The sequence below is a fragment of the Aspergillus saccharolyticus genome (genome assembly GCF_003184585.1).
Source record: "Aspergillus saccharolyticus JOP 1030-1 unplaced genomic scaffold BP01scaffold_11, whole genome shotgun sequence".
Lineage (NCBI taxonomy): Eukaryota > Fungi > Ascomycota > Eurotiomycetes > Eurotiales > Aspergillaceae > Aspergillus > Aspergillus saccharolyticus.
This window is the reverse complement of record NW_020290621.1, coordinates 491,371-509,081: the sequence shown is the minus strand read 5'-3', so window position 1 is coordinate 509,081 and position 17,711 is coordinate 491,371. Positions and strand designations below refer to the sequence as shown.

General features: G+C 56.1%; 9 protein-coding genes across 9 annotated transcripts in view; 2 read left to right on the top strand and 7 right to left on the bottom strand.

Annotated features, from left to right (window-relative positions):
• Positions 1–659: 659 nt before the first annotated feature.
• Positions 660–2,296, bottom strand: BP01DRAFT_415265 (MFS general substrate transporter; the record flags this gene model as incomplete). Its single annotated transcript, XM_025579124.1, has 3 exons — positions 660–1,925; positions 1,981–2,049; positions 2,105–2,296. The coding sequence occupies 3 exons, from the start codon at positions 2,294–2,296 to the stop codon at positions 660–662; spliced, it is 1,527 nt and encodes a 508-aa protein (XP_025432237.1).
• Positions 2,297–2,620: 324 nt separating this feature from the next.
• BP01DRAFT_338744 (amine oxidase) lies at positions 2,621–4,021 on the bottom strand (the record flags this gene model as incomplete). The annotated part of the gene is made up of 1 exon (XM_025573334.1): positions 2,621–4,021. The coding sequence occupies one exon, from the start codon at positions 4,019–4,021 to the stop codon at positions 2,621–2,623; it is 1,401 nt and encodes a 466-aa protein (XP_025432236.1).
• Positions 4,022–4,567: 546 nt separating this feature from the next.
• BP01DRAFT_381887 (uncharacterized protein) lies at positions 4,568–5,473 on the bottom strand (the record flags this gene model as incomplete). The annotated part of the gene is made up of 5 exons (XM_025577335.1): positions 4,568–4,635; positions 4,704–4,862; positions 4,924–5,073; positions 5,133–5,258; positions 5,311–5,473. 5 exons carry the CDS (start codon positions 5,471–5,473, stop codon positions 4,568–4,570), a joined length of 666 nt encoding a protein of 221 aa, XP_025432235.1.
• A 1,778-nt stretch (positions 5,474–7,251) lies between these two features.
• On the bottom strand, positions 7,252–9,246 carry BP01DRAFT_355901 (uncharacterized protein). The gene is made up of 6 exons (XM_025574809.1): positions 8,931–9,246; positions 8,857–8,870; positions 8,726–8,798; positions 8,346–8,677; positions 7,733–8,289; positions 7,252–7,668 (listed from the first exon to the last, which is right to left on the bottom strand). Exons 1-6 carry the CDS (start codon positions 9,080–9,082, stop codon positions 7,441–7,443), a joined length of 1,356 nt encoding a protein of 451 aa, XP_025432234.1. The 5' UTR covers positions 9,083–9,246; the 3' UTR covers positions 7,252–7,440.
• A 538-nt stretch (positions 9,247–9,784) lies between these two features.
• BP01DRAFT_26902 (uncharacterized protein) lies at positions 9,785–10,785 on the top strand. Its single transcript, XM_025571375.1, has one exon. The coding sequence runs from the start codon at positions 10,088–10,090 to the stop codon at positions 10,616–10,618; it is 531 nt and encodes a 176-aa protein (XP_025432233.1). The 5' UTR covers positions 9,785–10,087; the 3' UTR covers positions 10,619–10,785.
• Positions 10,786–10,953: 168 nt separating this feature from the next.
• On the bottom strand, positions 10,954–12,280 carry BP01DRAFT_373244 (isoflavone reductase family protein; the record flags this gene model as incomplete). Its single annotated transcript, XM_025576775.1, has 3 exons — positions 10,954–11,299; positions 11,393–11,765; positions 12,052–12,280. The coding sequence occupies 3 exons, from the start codon at positions 12,278–12,280 to the stop codon at positions 10,954–10,956; spliced, it is 948 nt and encodes a 315-aa protein (XP_025432232.1).
• Positions 12,281–12,564: 284 nt separating this feature from the next.
• On the bottom strand, positions 12,565–14,394 carry BP01DRAFT_381884 (efflux pump antibiotic resistance protein; the record flags this gene model as incomplete). The annotated part of the gene is made up of 1 exon (XM_025577334.1): positions 12,565–14,394. One exon carries the CDS (start codon positions 14,392–14,394, stop codon positions 12,565–12,567), a length of 1,830 nt encoding a protein of 609 aa, XP_025432231.1.
• Positions 14,395–15,719: 1,325 nt separating this feature from the next.
• On the top strand, positions 15,720–16,900 carry BP01DRAFT_381883 (6-phosphogluconate dehydrogenase C-terminal domain-like protein; the record flags this gene model as incomplete). The annotated part of the gene is made up of 3 exons (XM_025577333.1): positions 15,720–15,829; positions 15,932–16,675; positions 16,753–16,900. 3 exons carry the CDS (start codon positions 15,720–15,722, stop codon positions 16,898–16,900), a joined length of 1,002 nt encoding a protein of 333 aa, XP_025432230.1.
• A 137-nt stretch (positions 16,901–17,037) lies between these two features.
• Positions 17,038–17,711, bottom strand: part of BP01DRAFT_365010 (uncharacterized protein) — a gene marked incomplete at both ends in the record, with an annotated part of 1,369 nt that continues 695 nt past the window's right edge. The window contains 2 exons of the mRNA XM_025576344.1: positions 17,038–17,071; positions 17,122–17,598. Of these exons, the coding sequence (XP_025432229.1) occupies positions 17,038–17,071; positions 17,122–17,598 (511 nt within the window). The remainder of the gene's footprint in view (positions 17,072–17,121; positions 17,599–17,711) is intronic.

The window sequence follows — 17,711 nt, the reverse complement described above, 5'->3', positions numbered from 1 at the left end:
TGGTCAATAAGGTGGTTATCATGTCAATTCGTGCAGGATTTCACTCACCCCCTGCCGATCAATCCCCTCCCGGGGCCCGTCGGAGTCCGATCAATCACTGACCGGCAGTCGGCCACCATTGGTGCTATATTTGCAATTGTCATCGCGTTGTCTCAACGGCTGGGTTTTGCAAGACTTTGGTCCAACCATAGGACTCCAGATACCTTCGAGCGCAATGGCGAGCGACCGGGATGGCGTGTCGTAACCTGCCTTCCTCCAGGCCTCTGCTCAAAGCATGTAGTTCTTCTTGCTCTCAACTTCAAGGCACACGGCGGAGCTAGCAATCCATGGGATGGGAATGAATACTTCTGCTGCAGATAGGAGAGTGCGATGGATTGTTGGGTAGCGAGACAAAGTCTCGCAGGTTGCAGGTAGTTTGAAATTACTGTAGAAGGAGATAAACAAACAGGCCAAACTGCAGCTGCAGCCACTCACTCCTACTTCCCCATGTCTGGACGGCTTCCGATTCTTCCTCCTCCTCCTCCTCCACTGGAGTTACGCCACCACGCTTGCAAATTTGACCTGATATCCTTGCAATCACGACCTCCATTTGTATGAAGCCTTCAATTAACTTCCGAAATAGATGACATCCACTCAGAACCCCGACTGTCCAACAAGAATCACAGACGATAGCGGAACCCGACCGTATTCCAGTCCGTGACGTCGTCATAGTCTGCCTGGTTCAGTTCTACAGAACGTACAAGGACCGAGACGTCTGCTCCATCGCGCTGCTCGCCGACGACCTTTCCTCCCACTGCACCCGCTAAGCTCGCGCTGCCAGGGACTCCCTCGTCTCGATCCCGCTTCGCGTTCAGCCACTGCAGATAGAAACGTAACGAGATGGTGAGCCCCCCAGCAATGATGTAGCAGATCAAGATGGCTCGGAAGGATGTTGGGTACGTTGGGGCTTCACTGGTCCTGAACAGCTGTGGCCCGGCGATATTGCCAGCGCAGTACGCCACAAACATCATCGCGGTCATCGTCATCTTCTTCGTGACACCCCGATAGTTGCTCTGCAAGAGCGACATGACCAGCGGCAAGGCCCCTGGACCGGTGGACAGGAGGAAGTACCCGAACAGTTGCGCCCCGAGCGGAACATGCTGGGCGCGAGCGTAGATGATCGCACTTCCAATGATGGGGAAGATGATCACGCAGACGATCAGGATGCAGTTCATCCGGTGGGATCGACTCGCCGCCCATCCGGTCAGGGCAATGGTGGCCGCACTGATCACGCTCGCCGGGATATTGATCAGCGTCGATTGCAACGAGGTGAAGCCAAACGACTTGATGACCAGATTTCCGAAGTTCTGCGTACCTCCATTGGGAATCTGAGTCAGCAGAGCGATGGCAAACAGATGCCAGCTCTTCGGGTCTCGCAGACACTCTTCCACTTGCTCCCATTTCCAGGCAGTACGCTCCGTGCGACCGGTACCGGCGATCACAGCTCGATTGCTCATAAAATCTCGCTCCTCGGAGGTCAGAAACTGAGCGGTCGAGATACTGTCCGGCAAGAAAGCCAGAAGCACAAAGCCCCAGAGGAAGGTCGCGACACCCAAGATGATGAACATCCACATCCACGGTCGGAGGGGATGCTCGATGTGCCCGATGCCATAGGCCAGCAGGCTAGCAATCAACCCGCCGACTGAGTTCCCCGAGAACCAAATCCCGGTTCGGAAGGGGATCTCATCCCGGGTGTACCAGGTGGAGGTGATGAACATGAAAGCAGGTGTGATGGTGGCTTCTGCGACCCCAAGCAAGAAGCGGACGGCCAGGAGACCGCCGTAGTTTACACAGGCGGCAGTCAGCGCAACCACCGCTCCCCAGAAGAGTGTATTGAATCCCAGATATTTGGCCACTGGAACGCGGGGAATCAGCATGTTGGTGGGCTTGAGAAGTCAGCCCCGTTGTCATCATTTCCCTGCAGACGCAGCTACTGCTTACCCATTGCCAGAAGAAATATCCGAAATAGAAGATACTGGACACCCAGCTGTATTGTTGTCCGACCAAATGCTGTAAAGAATGATCAGCAAGCATCGAAGTATGCGCAGGGCACAGTTAGCCACACCGTATCTTCGGTCAACCCAAACACTGAAGCACTGGACAGAATGGCTTTGTCCATGTAATTGAGCAAGTAAGTGACGAACAGGAGAGGAACCAGTCGTCTATCCACCTTGCTTAACGCGCGCGATGCGAGGGCCGTCGTATCCTCCGCATCGTGGTTGTTGGAGGGACCAGCTGAATCGGAGGGTTCCGCCATAACCTTTGACATTGAATACTGATCTTGAGCCAGATAGGAGTATGGAAGGTTTCGAGGAGGTGACGCTGCAGATGCTGCCTTCCGGCTCTTTATCAACTATCTATTCGTGACATACCCCCCATTTCTTGCATCGACCCGACGATAAGAAAAGCGGGGAATCTGCCGTCTTATCTTGGCTGAGCTACAGTAACAGTATCCGCACAATAACTAAGCTACTATATCCCCGATCTGAACCAAGGCCAACGGAATCATTGCCTATTTTGGGAAGTATGCTATCAATGCCTCTGCAGGCGTCTCTTCTTTTAACAGGCAGGATGCCAAGATTCAATCACTGATAATCGCGGGGAGCAGACGATCAATTGATCTCCATATCGCTGATGAGTCGGGACTCTCCCAAGCGGCTCCGATCCAGTAGGTGTTGCGATGCCCTTGCGAGTCGCTCACATCCTGGTAGAATCCGGCCTCAATCGCCTGCCGGCTGACATACATGTCGAACGGACTATGGGTGGCAAAAGCTAGAAATGTTGGCTTCCGAGCATTCAGTCCTCCATCTTGGAGTCGAAAAATATCATCGACCATCGCCTCTCGAACATCATCCTCGCTCATCTCTTCCGCACTGCCATACGTCACCAGATGAATACCAGGAACCGCAGAGGATACAATCGAGGATGTGCATGGGTACTTGGGAAGCCCATACGGCGTATCAAGCCCGCGGTTCAGGATTTGGGTCTTATGCGGAAGATTGCTGTCGCGGATCACGCCGGTGTAGACGTACCCGTACTGAAATTGACGAACGAAGAATGATTCGAGGCTGTCCAGGTCGAGCGCTTCCAAATCGTCGGTCTTCGGAGGCATAGCCACGATGGTCGCATCTGCTTCGATGATAAACCTCTCGCCGTTGTCGGATTCAACTGTGAGTCGATGGACCTTATCGTCGGACCGGCGAGCATGAATGACGGTACTATTGATCAGCACGTCTTCACCCAGCTCTTGCTGCGCTGCGTGATAAACCTCTGAAACATTACGACTTGAGGGACCAAGGTAGCCGTGTTGCAGGCCATTGAGCCGGTTCAAAGAGACAACCTTCAGGGGATAGACAGTCACATAGTCGAGCAGATAGTGAATCCCTTGGCTGAGCATAGTCATGGTCTCCAAGGCGGCTCCAAGATCGTGGTCCCTGACAAAATCACGGAAAGGTTGGAGAAGAGGCTCCGCCACCTGATCCGAGAGGTTCCATCCTTGCGACAGGTATGAGTACCGTTGCAGCTCTGCAGTGTAGCGTTCGATGGCCGCTCTAGGACTACCCGGGTATGGCGGAACAGACACGCCGGTGCGAAAGTCGTATCGCAACGTCTTGAGGCCTTCAAATCTGGTGTTCAGATCCACAGAGATGTTGAGATGCTCGAAGAAACTCCGAGTCTCTGGGGAGTCATCGAAGTTTCGCACTCCGTAGTCGATCGCTACGCCTGTGTCCGGGTCGAAATAAGTTTGCACCTGGCCTCCCAACCGGTCTGTTTTCTCCACAACCACGACATCCTGGCCCAATTCCCGGAGGCGGATGGCGGCGTACGTTCCAGCTGCACCGCCTCCAATGATGCAGAAACCACGTCTGATCACGGTCTCGTTGGTCGATGGCGAAGGGTCATTGGCGCTGACGACTCCCCCAAGCCAGATAGGCCCCAGCAGAAGTGTTAGAACGAAAGTTGTTGCCACCTTGGAGATCATGATGATAGATTGCCTTGAGAGTGCAAATGTTCTCCGTTCTGTCAAATCTTCTTTCCTTATCTCCAGGCTATATAATTTCGCCCAGGCTCGTCAAACTCCTCAGATCACGCTATCACATGAAAACGCTCGTCCATCGGTACGGATAGCATGGCTGTCGCACAGATGCCTTCACGTTGAACAGGCACGGGTGAGGATTGCGATCCCACCAGGCCCCCTGCCAACTTTTCATATCGAGATAATCCGCTTCCGGGATCGAGCCGCTGCCGAACGGCTTCGGTGTGAGCAGGATATATGAACAAAGCTGGTGAGATGAGTTCCCGCGAAGCCTCCGCGACCATACAGCATCACCTCACCGATACTTCCGCGTGGCTATTATAGTGTTTAGTAAGGAAATGCAGTTAACAATGCAGCTTTTTATCTATCGAAACATGTGTCCCTCTCTCATCGTCCATCCGTACCGTTACTCTGACTGCCTCCCGTCTACAGGTTGCATGAGACCGTGGTGTTACAGTAGAACCACTCCAAAACAAACCAGAAAAGCGCAAGTTACGCGCACTTGCCGCTCTGGCAAGTGAGATCGTCCGAGCAATCATCGTCCGTAGAGCAGGTCGCACCTATATTTATCACAGCATTTAGTATCACCGACCGAGCGCTACGTTACCAACAAACAGCACCCACTTACCGGCACAGTGACCCGACCAGGAGCAGGAGGGGGACGAGGTCGCGCTCGGGTTAGACCCGGAGCTGGTTCCGGAGCCAGATGAAGTGCAGTAGGTGGAAGCCTCGGCACCACTGTAGGTGTTGGAGGTGTAGCACTGGCCATTGGAGAACAGCGCTGCAGCTACGGACGAAGATCAGCGTCTTATTTTTCAAAAGTGTGCGACGAGGAACGAAGGACCTACAGTTGACGGTATACGAGCTTGCCGGGTTGAGCACGATCGACTGCGAATCGGGAGTCAGGTCGTCCTCGCAGTCGATCTGTGTGTCGCCACCATCGGAATTGGCGCCGGTCCAGATATCGATGTGCAGCTTGCCCGACTCATAGACCGTCGCTGTGGCAGGTCAGTATTCTTGGTTGCTTGGAGTTTGAATGCGGTGGAAGGTAGCGTACTGCACTGGGCGCATTCATCCTCGTACCGCAGGTACTTGCGCAGGTAGGGCAGATAGATGATCTCGCACTGCTCGAACTCGCCGGACGCAGAGGCAAATGTCAAGGGATCGCTGTAGGTACCGGTACCTGCCCCTTGTCAGCTTTCTTGGGATGTGGACGCCGGAAAGACGAGGCTTACCGCCGGCAGTGTATCCGCGGCCACAGTCATACGCGATGTCTGCACTTGGGGGATCGTTGTCTGGGAAGCCGTAGAAAGTGACCGTCACTTCCGACTCGGTCGAGCAAGCGGCGACGGCGGAGAGAAGGCCTGCAAGGGCCATTCCTTTCAAGAGCGTGGCCATGATGACTATCCGTTCAAAGTTGCGGCTGATATCGAGAAGAAGTATGCACTGGTTGAGAAGGAACGGTCCTCTTAACAGAGATTCGTGCCTCTTTATAATTCTACACTTCAAGTAGCGCCAGTTGCATAGTATTAAACCACTAGCTCCAAGACCAGCGAATTACGCTGATCGACAGAATGGCGGTTTTAGTATACGGAGCAGACGTGCAGCAAACTCGAATCCTTCGACCATACACTTCCCCACCGATCCAGCGTTGTCAATCCAATCAATTCACCCTCAGCATGAGTCGGCGGATGTCTCGTTATGTGATCAACGATTCCGGGGGAGAACCCCCGGACCCCCCTTTCTTTTCAGCTTCCTGGCAATGCTTAGTCCTATATTCTGTTTCTTATAAGCGATTCCGGGGGAGAACCCCCGGACCCCCCTTCTTTTCAGCTTCCTGGCTAAGCTCAGTCCTGTATTCCATCTGATAAGAGTTTCCGGGGTTCACCGACTTCACCAGTACACCAGCTTCGACGACTCGCGACGCAAACCACGAATTCCCTCTGCCATGAACCATGGCTCATCCTCCCCTGACAGACTGAGACATGGCCCGTATAGGGCGCATGGGGTCCAAAAGCCCAGTTTCAGAAAAGGGGAATTCAGCCCCCATTCCAACTTCGCTCCATCTATTCTAGGAATATGTGCCAGAATAATCCGTAGACTTGACAATATGGTCGCATCGCTCGCGTTGCATGCGATTAGTGGAGAGTCTGTTGTTGACGAGGGTGGGGTTCTTGGTTCTGAAGGTAACTCCTGGGGCTGTATGTCGTTACTTTGACTCAAAGCATGACCCTGTTCCAGCAAGCTTATCGCCTCGCCCAAAATCGCCAAATGGAGTGTTCCTCTTCTGGAAGAGAAGGACCGCCCCCCCAGTGCGTGCCAGCCAGTCGAACAAAACGGACGAGCGCGGTCGAGTTCCTGGCCGTGCGGGCTAAACCACTGGATGAGAGTCAATTAGCCCTGAACCCATACAGAAGAATCACACCATGTTTTGAACGTGTGGGTGGAGTGGGTGGGGTGGTAGATTGGTTGGCACTGCGTCTTAACTGATGTGGTTGTTAGGTGGTTAAGCATCTAATCCACCTGGTCAGGTTGATGCCTGTGCATGGGGGGTCTCGTCTTGGTGTGGTATGTACAGTACTGAGTAGTACCTGTAGACACTATATTCCGGAGTGACGCTTACCTTGACAACTCCTATGCTGTACTTCCTTACGGAGTGAGGACTATGGCTGTCAATGCTGACACCGCGTTCGGGGTTCTCCCAGAGTAACCAGTTTCAGTTGGGATACTGTATAGGATTGAGCTTGGCCGGGAAGCTGAAAAGAAGGGGGGTCCGGGGGTTCTTCCCTGGAATCGCTTATAAGAAACAGGATATAGGTTGAGTTTAGCCAGGAAGTTGAAAAGAAGGGGGGTCCGGGGGTTCTCCCCGGGAATCGTTTATAGTGTCAGTGCTGGGCAATTCACGGCTTATGGTTCCAGAGAGAGTGTGGGGGAGATCAGATCACCAGTGGGTTGATCTGAGATAAAATGCCTATTCTGGCTGATTGATATCAGGAGCATTGAAGACTGGATTTAGAGGGACAGCAGGCCGAATGAGGTTTAGCATGAGAAAGAGGACAAAGAACTATAAACTGAGTTTATATTATCCTGAATTGTATTGTGTGGATCTACACAACTTGTTGAGGCGATTTACGTCGTGATATCCGGTCTAATGACATCTCTGCAGAAACAAAAGGGTATAATAGTATATTAATGATGTCTGTATGAAACACTATATATGCAGTCCATGCACCCAAACCGAAGCAAACCAAACGCCAGTATGCATCATGCTCATACTCATGCTCATGCTCATGCTCATGCTCAGCTCATGCTCAGCTCATGCTCAGCTCATGCTCAGCTCATGCTCAGCTCATGCTCATCGCAATCTAGGCATTATTCGCGCAGGAGAAACTGCCCCCGGAATCATCATTGTGGATGGCCTCGCCAGACACCCAGAGCCCACAGATGCAGATCGTCGCACCGATACCGAACAGGCCGAGATTCGCCAGCGTGAGGAGGGTTTTGCGCCACGAGGTGAAGTAGCGGCCCCGGTACAGGTACAGCCAGAAGACGCCGGGCAGACCGAAAGAGAACCAACTTGCGAAGAGGGCGCACTAAAGCACTATTAGCATGGTTTTTTTTTTTGGGCGGTGGGAGGGTAATAGGCAAAGAACATACCACCAAGCTAACCAAATTGCTGAACACGGGAATCGCCTCGGCAATCACCCAGGCAATCACCCAGTACGCGGCCGCCAGACCGATCCAAGCCCCAACGCCCAGCGCACTGCGCTTGTGCATGACATCGGTGCCTCGGAAAAGACGCACGTAGACGTTCTTGATAGCCACATGACCCAGCACCACACCGGCCACCACAATCGTCGGGATGGCTACTCCGTACGCGACCTTGCTGACGATCGGGCTGGCCGACCCCAAGGCGGGCGACTTGACGTCTTGGCCGGCATACCGATAGATCACACACGAGGCGACGGTGTAGAGCACGATCTCGAAGGCCTGCAGCATGCAGAGCGACTTGGGGAAATCCTTGGGGTTCTTCATCTCGGCGATAAACCCGAAGAAGGCGGGGTGGCCGCAGTAGGCGAAGCCGATGTTGGTCACGGCGGAGAAGCCGTCCACGAAGCTGACGTGACGCGTCAGTTGCATCGGCGCGTGCGAGGGGCGCTCGATGGCGACGCCGATCATGGTGATGAGCACGGCGGAGAAGATGCTGACGAAGCCTGGGGGGATGGTTAGATCCTGCAGGGAAGGGCACACTTGAAAAGGGCGGACATACAGGTCATGGCGAACCACGAGACGTTCTTCATGGTCCGGGGCAGGGAGCATATGAAGGACAAGACCATGCCCACGACGCCAAAGACCACCGAGCAGGTGCCGTGGTTGGTCAGGGTGTTCATCATGACGGTAAAGGTCACCAAGTGACTGCCCGAGGCAAACATGAAGAACAGCAGCTGGGCGACCTCGATGAAGATGCGACCGGGCTTGCCCATCAGGACCTCGCCCGCATCGGCCATGCTGTGAATGAAGGGATACCGCGCGCGGAACTGGCCGATCACATAACCCGAGTAAGTCGCGACAACTCCCAATCCGACGATGAGAAAGATAGCCCTGAGCAAGTTAGCAGAGGTACGATGGTGCCAAGACAGTGTGACTCACGGGATGAGGCCGACAATAGCGACGGTGGATGGCAGCGACAGAACACCCAACGAGACGGTTTCGGCAATCATCACTAAAAACATATTAGAATCGGGGGTATGGGATGATATCATATCATATTCATCACATACAGAAGCCAGATTGCCTATGCAGGAAAACGTCAGTATCGAAATCGAGTTCGGTTCGAGGTTATAGTCAAACATACCACCAATTCAAGGTCTTATATTGCACCTCGCCATGCTCCGCACCAAAGGGATCCTGGTCCTCGACGGGCGCCTTGAGGTCGGCGTCCCAGGCCTCCGGGTCCGTCGGGTACCCAGAGCTGTGTTCGATGTCTTTGACTTCCGGTGACGACATGGTGAATGCCACTTCCGGGGAAGGAGAGTAAGGAGAGGAAGGGGAGGAGGGGTAGGAGGAGGGGGGAGAGGAGAAGAAGAAGAAGAAGAAGAAGAGAAAGGTGAAAGAATAAGTTAAAAGATCAAACCGTCGAAATTAACCTGAGGCGAAGAGCTATTATACTGCAGGGCCGTGCAGCATGGACGTCTGGGCTGATGATTTTTGTTAGTTAATAGATGGAGAAGGCAGCAAATCAGCGTGGCGAAAAAGCGCAGTTTCTGCCGCCGTGACACAAACTTTTTCCTGCGCCGTTTGCCTCGCCCCGATGTCGGCCTCTGTAGGTCCACACCAGAAGGTGGAGAGAATGTTCCACCAGGCTTCGGTGAAGATGAGTGTGAGTGTGACGAAGTGCGTCTCTACGATGGGCGAAGCTGAGTTATTTCTTCCTTCTCGTCTAGTTGCAATTGCAGCTGCATTCACCACGCCCTATGCGTTTAGTCCCCTCTCTTAGTTAGTGCACCGCACCGGGGAGAAGCCAAAATGCAAAATGAAATAAGGTGTCGAACGCTGGGGGAATCCGGTGGCAACAATTGGTGAGCACCGGATGCGGACTAGTGCCCTCGTGCCGCTTCCGAGTCGGCCGCGTGCCACCATCCCCGAAGCAGACTAGCAGCATCGATTTCGGGGCTGGATGGCAGAACTCCGGCTCTCCCTCGCCGGTCTCGCCCCCCGTCCCTATTCCGGAGTTATAGAGTACATCCAGTCCACAATCACCCCCAGTAGAACATCGGATCAGTCACTGGTGGCTGGTGCTTCTGCAGAATTTTCTCCATGCAAGCTAAAACAAGCATATCGCATAGTCTCATCAGGTAGCCTGATCTCGTCCCGTCCCCCGTGGCAGGGCGGATCCCGACACAATGACTCATGCCGACTCGCCCCCGCCTCCTAGATCGGCTGGCAGTTGACTCAAGCTGACAAACGGTGTTTCTGCTCGAGTGTCAAAGACCAAGACGTGGGGATCTCTGGATGAGTCCAAGACAGAAGACTCGAAGGCTGTCTGGAACTGTGGCATGCGCAGCTCTCCACCGAGTGGCTGTTCCAGCCGACGCAGACCAGACGTGGCGGGAGTCAACCGCTGTCGCTACCACAGTATACCACCCATTGACTTACACAGTCAAGCCATTCACCATAGTACTGTACTCTATCGTGCTGGGGGAAACACGCTACAGTCCAATCCGTTTTCCAGAATACACCCTCGTGCCTCTCAAGCTGTCTAGCTCTAGTAGCCTCAGGCTCTGCCTCAACGCAGGAAGCTCCTCGCTCCTCGCTTCCTCCCCACACAGCGAAATCTTCACACGGGAGCCTCCGGTGGGTAGACCACGTGGAGATGGCATCCGGTGCCAGCTCCTACATCGGAGTAGACCAATGGGTGGAGTGCGATCGGCAGTTGACAGGCGGCTGTTTGGGGTACGTGGTTCACGATTCAAGGTCGGAAGCTGGTTCATACCGGGTTCTAGCCCTGGAGAGGCATCTGCTCGTCCTCAGGATTGCCACTGACTTCCTCGGAATGTGCAGAGACTAGATGCAGTCAGGTAGTGAGCTTGTTCAGCTTCCTGGTCCAACTCAACCCTATATTCCATTTCTTATATAGCGTTCCGGGGGAGAACCCCCGGACCCCCTTTTCTTTCAGCTTCCTGGTATAAACGCAACCCTATGTCCTATTTCTTATAGCGTTCCGGGGGAGAACCCCCGGACCCCCCTTTTCTTTCAGCTTCCTGGTATAAACGCAACCCTATGTCCTATTTCTTATAGCATTCCGGGGGAGAACCCCCGGACCCCCCATCTTTTCAACTTCCTGGTTTAACTCATCCTGATACCCTATGTCTTATAAACTACTCCAACTGCCGCTGAATCGACTCCCGCACCAACGCCCGCAACGACTGCGTCGCCACCACCCCGATATCCTCATTATCCCTGCGCTCGTACAGCGTGCCGCCCTCCGCCCAGATGCGCCGCAGCGTAAACGTCGTGGCATGCGGGGCGCCCTGCTCCCAGGCCTCGGCCTCGCGGCGCCGCAGCTCCTCCAGCGAGACACTCTCGACGTGCCACTTCTGCCCGGTCTGGGATTCGAACTCCTGCAGGATCTCGTGTGGGGTGGTGGTGAAGGAGTTGAGTTTGAGGGCGCGGTAGCGGGCCTGCTCCCAGTGGGTGAGGGCGTGGGAGACGAAGCGGCCGACACTGAAGCGGGGAGGTGTTAGCTTTGCACGCCATACAAGGTAAAATAAGTATGAGGTAAGTTATAATCGGGGGAAAAGAGGAGATAGTACTCACTCAACACACGCACTCAAACTCACCCTCCCCCTCTCATCCCCCACAATCACCGCCCGCTGCTTCTTCACATCCCACGAGCCCGCCTCCGGGGCGCCGGGCGGCCCCTGGGCCAAATAAAACGGATAATCCGCATACGGCCCCGTCACGATGTACGCATACTCCAGCCGGTCCCGCACGCTGGCCAGCGCGGCCCGGACCTTCAACTTCGCCTGGTGCGGCTTCTCGTGCTTCGAGGCGGGGCCGTACTCGATGTCCGTGCCGTATTCGGACGGCAGGAAGCGGCGCACGGAGGGGGTGGCGGCGGCGAGTTCGATCAGTGGGATCTGGGCGGCGATGGCGGTGCGGCCCAGAGCTGAGACTACGGTGTCGAAGTCTGTGTTTTTATTCAGTCAGGAAGCTGAAAGAAAAGGGGGGTCCGGGGGTTCTCCCCCGGAACGCTATAAGAAAGAGGATATAGGGTTGAGTTGGACCAGGAAGTTGAAAAGAAAGGGGGGTCCGGGGGTTCTCCCCCGGAACGCTACAAGAAAGAGGATATAGGGTTGAATTGGACCAGGAAGCTGAAAAGAAAGGGGTGTCCGGGGGTTCTCCCCCGGATCGTTTATGATAAGTAGTGTAGTGTAGTGTATATAGTCGTTGTCATTGGAGTATGGGAAACGCACCAGCATATGCCTTACGCACATCATCCTGATTCCCAATATCCCCGACCAGGATATCCACGCCCTGCCGCCGCAGCTTGTCCAGCATCTCGCCCTTGGTCTGCAGGCTGTGCGGGCTGGTGAAGACGGCGAAGCGGCCGAAGTGGGCGCGGTCGTCGAGGAGGGCCTGGGTGATGTAGGCGCCGATGGAGCCGGTGGCGCCGAAGATGAGGATGTTGGATTTGTCTGCCATCTTTGATTGCGAACACGATGGATACAATTGCAGTGAAACTGGATGTGTGAATGTGGGACTGAGATGTGGACAACTTGTATGGTGGGTGAGGGGAAAGTGGGTTTTTATATTGACTGACGTATTGTATTGTATTGTAAGCGGGCGGGAATGCGATTACCCCGCGCCGGAATCCAGATCCGCCCTACGAAGAATAGTGAATACATCATATCACATCACATCACATCATACCTTCATAACTTCATTACTAGTATCTGGCTGCTAATTTGCTACACCCACCCTCCGACTCAAGTAACATGCTCCTTCTCCTCCTCCTTCGGAATCCGCACGCAGGTCACTGTAATCAACGCCGCCACCAGCTGACAGCCAAGCGCAAACCACCAGATGGCGCGCAGCCCCGTCAGCCCGACATCGCCGTCCGGGGTCTTGTCCACGCGTGTGCCAATCGCGTCGGCCACACTGGTGAGAATCGCCGCGCTGAGGTTCTGATTCGTCACCAGCAGACTGCCCGCGCTGCCCTGGTACGAGCGGGCGACACTGCTGGTGATGAAGATCGAGGCGGCCGCGAAGGCCAGGTCGGGCCCGAACGTCACCAAAGCAATGCCGGGGAAGGAGAGCGCCCAGTAGGTGGTGTGGGCGGTCTGAGGCAGGAAGAAGGCGGGGCCCAGCGTGAAGGCGAACATGGAGATGGTGTAGATGTAATGGCCGGGGACTAGATGCAGGGTGCGACTGACGACCCAGGTCGCGAACACCCCGACGAGGGCGTTGGGGATGTGGTAGAGGGCCACCGCAACCGGGGTGGCGTGCTGAATGCGCAGCCAGAACTGGATGGCGTAGAACTGCCAGCAGCCAAAGTAGGAGCCAAACCCCAGGAAGTAGGCGATCATCAGCGGGGTGAAGCCCTTCGTCCTCCACAGTCGGTTCGGGATCAGCGGCCGCACCGCGTAGCGTTCAGCGAGGAAGAGGCCCACCAACAGCACCAGCCCCAGCACCGTCAAAGCGATCGTGTACGGGGACCAGTTCGTCACCCCACCCTGCGTGAGGCCAAAGAGCAGACACACGCAGCCGCCCACGGCCAAGCCCGCCCCCAGGTAGTCGAACTGCCTCAGGGAGGGGGCCTCGGTGCCGGCGACGTCGGCTTGCGGGCGCAGCGGCGGGATGGCGAAGAAGGCGGCCACGGCACACAGCCCGGTGAGTATCGCGTTGGACCCGAAGATCCAGGGGAGGCGGTGGAACAGCAGCCCGCCCTGGATGGCGCCGAGCGAGAAGCCAAAGGGGGCGCAGGCCGCCATCGCGCTGAAGACGCGGTTCTTGCGGATCCCCGGCTTGTAGACGCGGCCCAGGATGCTCATACTCCCCGAGACCAGCACCCCAATCGCCAGACCCTGCATGGCCCGCACCAGGAAGAAGAGGATGCGGCGCGAGGGCGAGAGGGAGAAGGCGCCGATGACATTCCACAGTGTCAGCCAGCCAAACGCCCCCACCATCAGGGGTCGGGGCGGGGTGAGGTCGGTCAGGGAGCCCGACACCACGACCGAGAGTCCGTTGGCCACGTTGAAGGCACCCACCAACCAAGGCAGTTCGGTGTTGCTGATGCCCAAGGCCGCCCGGATCGGGATCTGCGGCGCCAGCATGTCCCCCAGAAGGAAAGAAAAGAGCATCAGACCGACGGAGCAGACGGCCACCAGCATGAGCTCCGCGGCGAAGCTGGACAGCTCCGGGGGGATGCCCTGCCGAGCAGCCGTGGAGGCCTCGGGGGGTGGGGAGGCGGCTTCATCGGCGTACACGTTGTCGCCCGCGTAGACGGCGGATGGACGACGGAATCGAGGGCCAGTGGCCGACAGCTCCAGGGCCTCGTCGTCGCTGTCGAGGGGCCGTATGATGGTCTGGGGGAGTTTCTTCAGCACATCAGCGGGCGCAGCAAGCTTGGGGCCCAGCAGAGGGTCGGGGGTCTGCGCCCCCGTGGCTGGAGTAGCAAGGTGACTGCTGCCGAGGCCGGCCTGATCGGAGAATGACGTTCGGCGCGAGATGGCTGCAGAAGATAGCCCCGAGACCGGCTGGTCCTCGATCGGACTGGGGGGGTGGGAGTGATCGGGGGTGGGATCTGGAGGGGCCATGGGGGGAAGAGGTGGATTCACTTGATCATCATGCTGGAGGCGTCGAGCAATGGCAAGGAGGGGTTGATTTATATAGGTGTAGGCAGGGCCCGGAAAAGAATGTCCGGGGGGTGGATGGTGTTTTGACGATGGAGGGTGAGTGTGATGGTGGGTGGTGGTGGTGGTGGCCACGACACTAGGGTTCAAAATTTGCAGAGCTACCCTTCGATCCCTTGCGGTGGTTTGCGCGTCGCCCATCAGGTGGATCCCCCATCCACGGTCGCTCCACGCCTAGAGACTAGTCCCTGGGGACAGACGAGTCTTTAAACGTCTTTACTGTAAAATTCGTCAACCGCTGGAGCCATCGGAAACTGGTTTCCTGGTGGTTTGCCACTGCAGTAGTGGGTCGAGTTATCAGTGAGTGCTGTGCAGGGTGCATCGAGGTGACTTGGGCACCAGTGATGCCTGAGAGAAGACGAAGTACGCAGAAGTCAAAAGTGTTAGTCATACAGGCACATTAATTTAATCACTTAGGGTCAGACTAGCTGTGTGTAGTAGAAATGAGACATGCCAGGTTCATCCTCAGTCGTCATGATCTCCCGATCGACAGCGAGCAGCTGACCGTTGACGCAAAAAGGGACTGGCGATCGTGGGTCGGCCTTCCTTCATGGTTCAGGGGAAAACTCTATAGTACGAGATACTCGCAGTACTATGGAGTAGTCACTAGCAGGCACTGCAAGTCTGTTGGTGAAGGTAGTACGATTCATTCAGGGTGTACTCGTATAACTAGTATAACTATTTATATATCCTCCGTATGTCAACCGCCGTCGGCCCGATCAGTGCCCTATCTCTCGACGACCAACACCACCATCGGCTTTCTACACCGTCTGCTGCTTTGCGGACCCGACCGACGGTCCGAATAGACCAGCTGGACAGTCCACCGAAAGATGAGGAAACCCGGTCACGCAATGGGCAAAGCCGACCGTGGAGAGTGAGCCGATGCCGACGGGATGCGGCCGGCGAGTTGACGTGTGGTCAGCCCATAGACTCCTCTGAAACTGTCCAGATAAACAACGATGGGGTGATGTGATGGGGAAGGGGATGCAGTGTTTGAGCTGTGTCTAGCTATAGAATAGCATGAGAGTACTAGAGAAATACTGTGTAGATGCTGTAGATATATAAAATGCACTAGTAGTGCTTACCATCAGGAAGAGCCTCCCTGTCATCCTTGAACCTGCTTATCATTCAATTCAACCCCGCCCTCTCTGGCACTTAAATATTCTCCTCATCTCACCCTCAATTTTCCATCTCACCACCACAACCACTTCAACACTTCAACCACTACCATGAGCTTGACAGCCATCGGCATCCTCTCCATCGGCGAGATGGGGTTCGGCATCGCCCAGCTCCTACGAGCCCACAACTACCGCGTACTCACCTACGCCGCCGACAGAAGGTACAATGCACCCTCCCCCCCCCAACCCCAATCCGCCTGAGATCTAAGCAACTATCGTACCATCACCATCACCACCACCAATCTAACCGATCTCACCCCCAGCGCACACACCCAACACCGCGCCTGGCTCGCGGAGATCGAACTGCGCCCCTCCCTACAAGACCTCATCGACAACAGCGACGTGCTCCTCTCGATCGTGCCGCCCGATCAGGCCCTATCGACCGCCGACCGCATCATCGCCGCCGCGTCCGCGCGCCACCTCGTGCGCTCCACTCCGCTGTACATCTTCGATCTGAACGCGGTCTCGCCGAGTACAGCGCGGGAGATGGCCCAGCTGTACGCGACACGGGCGCGTGCGGAGGATCTGGTATTTTTGCAGGGGGGAATAATAGGGACGCCGCCTCGGCTGGTGGCCACCCCCTCCTCCTCACCGACGACTACGCATTCAACACCACTACCAGCAACATCATCATCATCATCATCATCATGGAAAAAACCCACTATTATCCTCTCCGGCCCCGGTCCTCTCCCCATCCCCCCGACCCTCACCACCATCCTCAATATCCGCCACATCTCCCCGGAATATGGCACGGCGGCTGCGGTGAAAATGTGTTTCGCGGCACTCACCAAGGGGTTCACCGCATTGGCCATCGAATCCTTCACCACCGCGCAGGGGTTCGGGGTGCTCCCTGCGCTGCGGGAGATGTTGGCGGAACATAAACCCGCGATGCTGGGGATGGCGGAGCGCGGGGTGGTGGGGATGCCGTCCAAGGCGTATCGGTGGGCGGGGGAGATGCGGGAGATTGGGGGGACGGTGTCGGAGGGGGGCGGATTCAGTCCTGAGGTGTATGTATTGATTCTCATTCCGAGGAAATTGGCTTGAGGGTTTGCCTTGCTAACGTTTTCATCCTGGGGGTTAATAGGTTCAATGGCATTGCAGAGGTGTATGCGGCGGTCGCGGCGGATCCCGTGTTAGGGGAAGAGAGACACAAAGTGAAACGGGAGCATGGGGTGACGGTGGAGGAGGTGGTGGGCTGTTTACAGGCGAGTTTGAAGGAGAAGACGGAGTGATCTTTTGTCGTGGGGCGCGGTAGAGATGTCGTGTGTAGAGAGAAGGGGAGTTTTATAGATCAGATCTCGACCAGGACCAATTCCATAGATACACTAAACTACTAATGTAACCCCTTCGGGCCACGGAAACCTAACACTCAAACCCAATCATCAATTGATGTAAACGAACGTCTAAATGTACACGAGAAGAATTATAGTCTAGTCGAATGCGGTCGGCTTACAACACAGCCAGACCGAGGATGCCGACAACAGCGCCGAGCAGGGAGCCAGGCAGGACCCGGCCGGAGCCACCGGTGAACAGAGCGGAGGAGGAAGCGGCAGCAGCCGAGGAGCCAGTGTTGCTGCCACTGCCCGAAGAGCTGGAGCTGGAGCTGGAGCTACCAGCGACAGCGCTGGCGGAGGGGATCAGACCGGCGCTGGCGGAGGGGATCAGACCGGAGCTGGCGGAGGGGCGGAAGCCGGGGTAGGTGCCGTTGCGGCCACCCCAGCTGCCCGCGGAGGCGCCGGAAGAGCCAGAGCCGGAGCCGAAGCCAGTGGCAGAGACGCCAGAGCTGGAGCCAGAGGAAGAGTCAGAGCCGGAGCTGGAGCCAGAGGAAGAGCCAGAGGCAGAGCCGGAGCTGGAGCCAGAGGAAGAACCAGAGTCGGAGCCGGAGCCAGTGGCAGAGGTGCCAGAGGAAGAGCCGGAGCTAGAGCCGGAGCTGGTGCCAGAGGAAGAGCCGGAGCCAGAAGCAGAGCCAGAGGCAGAGCCAGAGGCAGAGCCAGAGGCAGAGCCAGAGGCAGAGCCAGAGGCAGAGCCAGAGGCAGAGCCAGA

What these genes read in the sequence shown, in the direction of transcription:
- BP01DRAFT_355901 (XM_025574809.1), bottom strand. Translation starts at nt 9,082, where the DNA reads ATGTCGTCACCGGAAGTCAAAGACATCGAACACAGCTCTGGGTACCCG. An exon ending in GCTATTGTCGGCCTCATCCC is followed by an intron (nt 8,678 to 8,725) that starts GTGAGTCACACT and finishes TAACTTGCTCAG; the next exon opens with GGCTATCTTTCTCATCGTCG. An exon ending in GCAATTTGGTTAGCTTGGTG is followed by an intron (nt 7,669 to 7,732) that starts GTATGTTCTTTG and finishes ATAGTGCTTTAG; the next exon opens with TGCGCCCTCTTCGCAAGTTG.
- BP01DRAFT_26902 (XM_025571375.1), top strand. Translation starts at nt 10,088, where the DNA reads ATGAGTCCAAGACAGAAGACTCGAAGGCTGTCTGGAACTGTGGCATGC.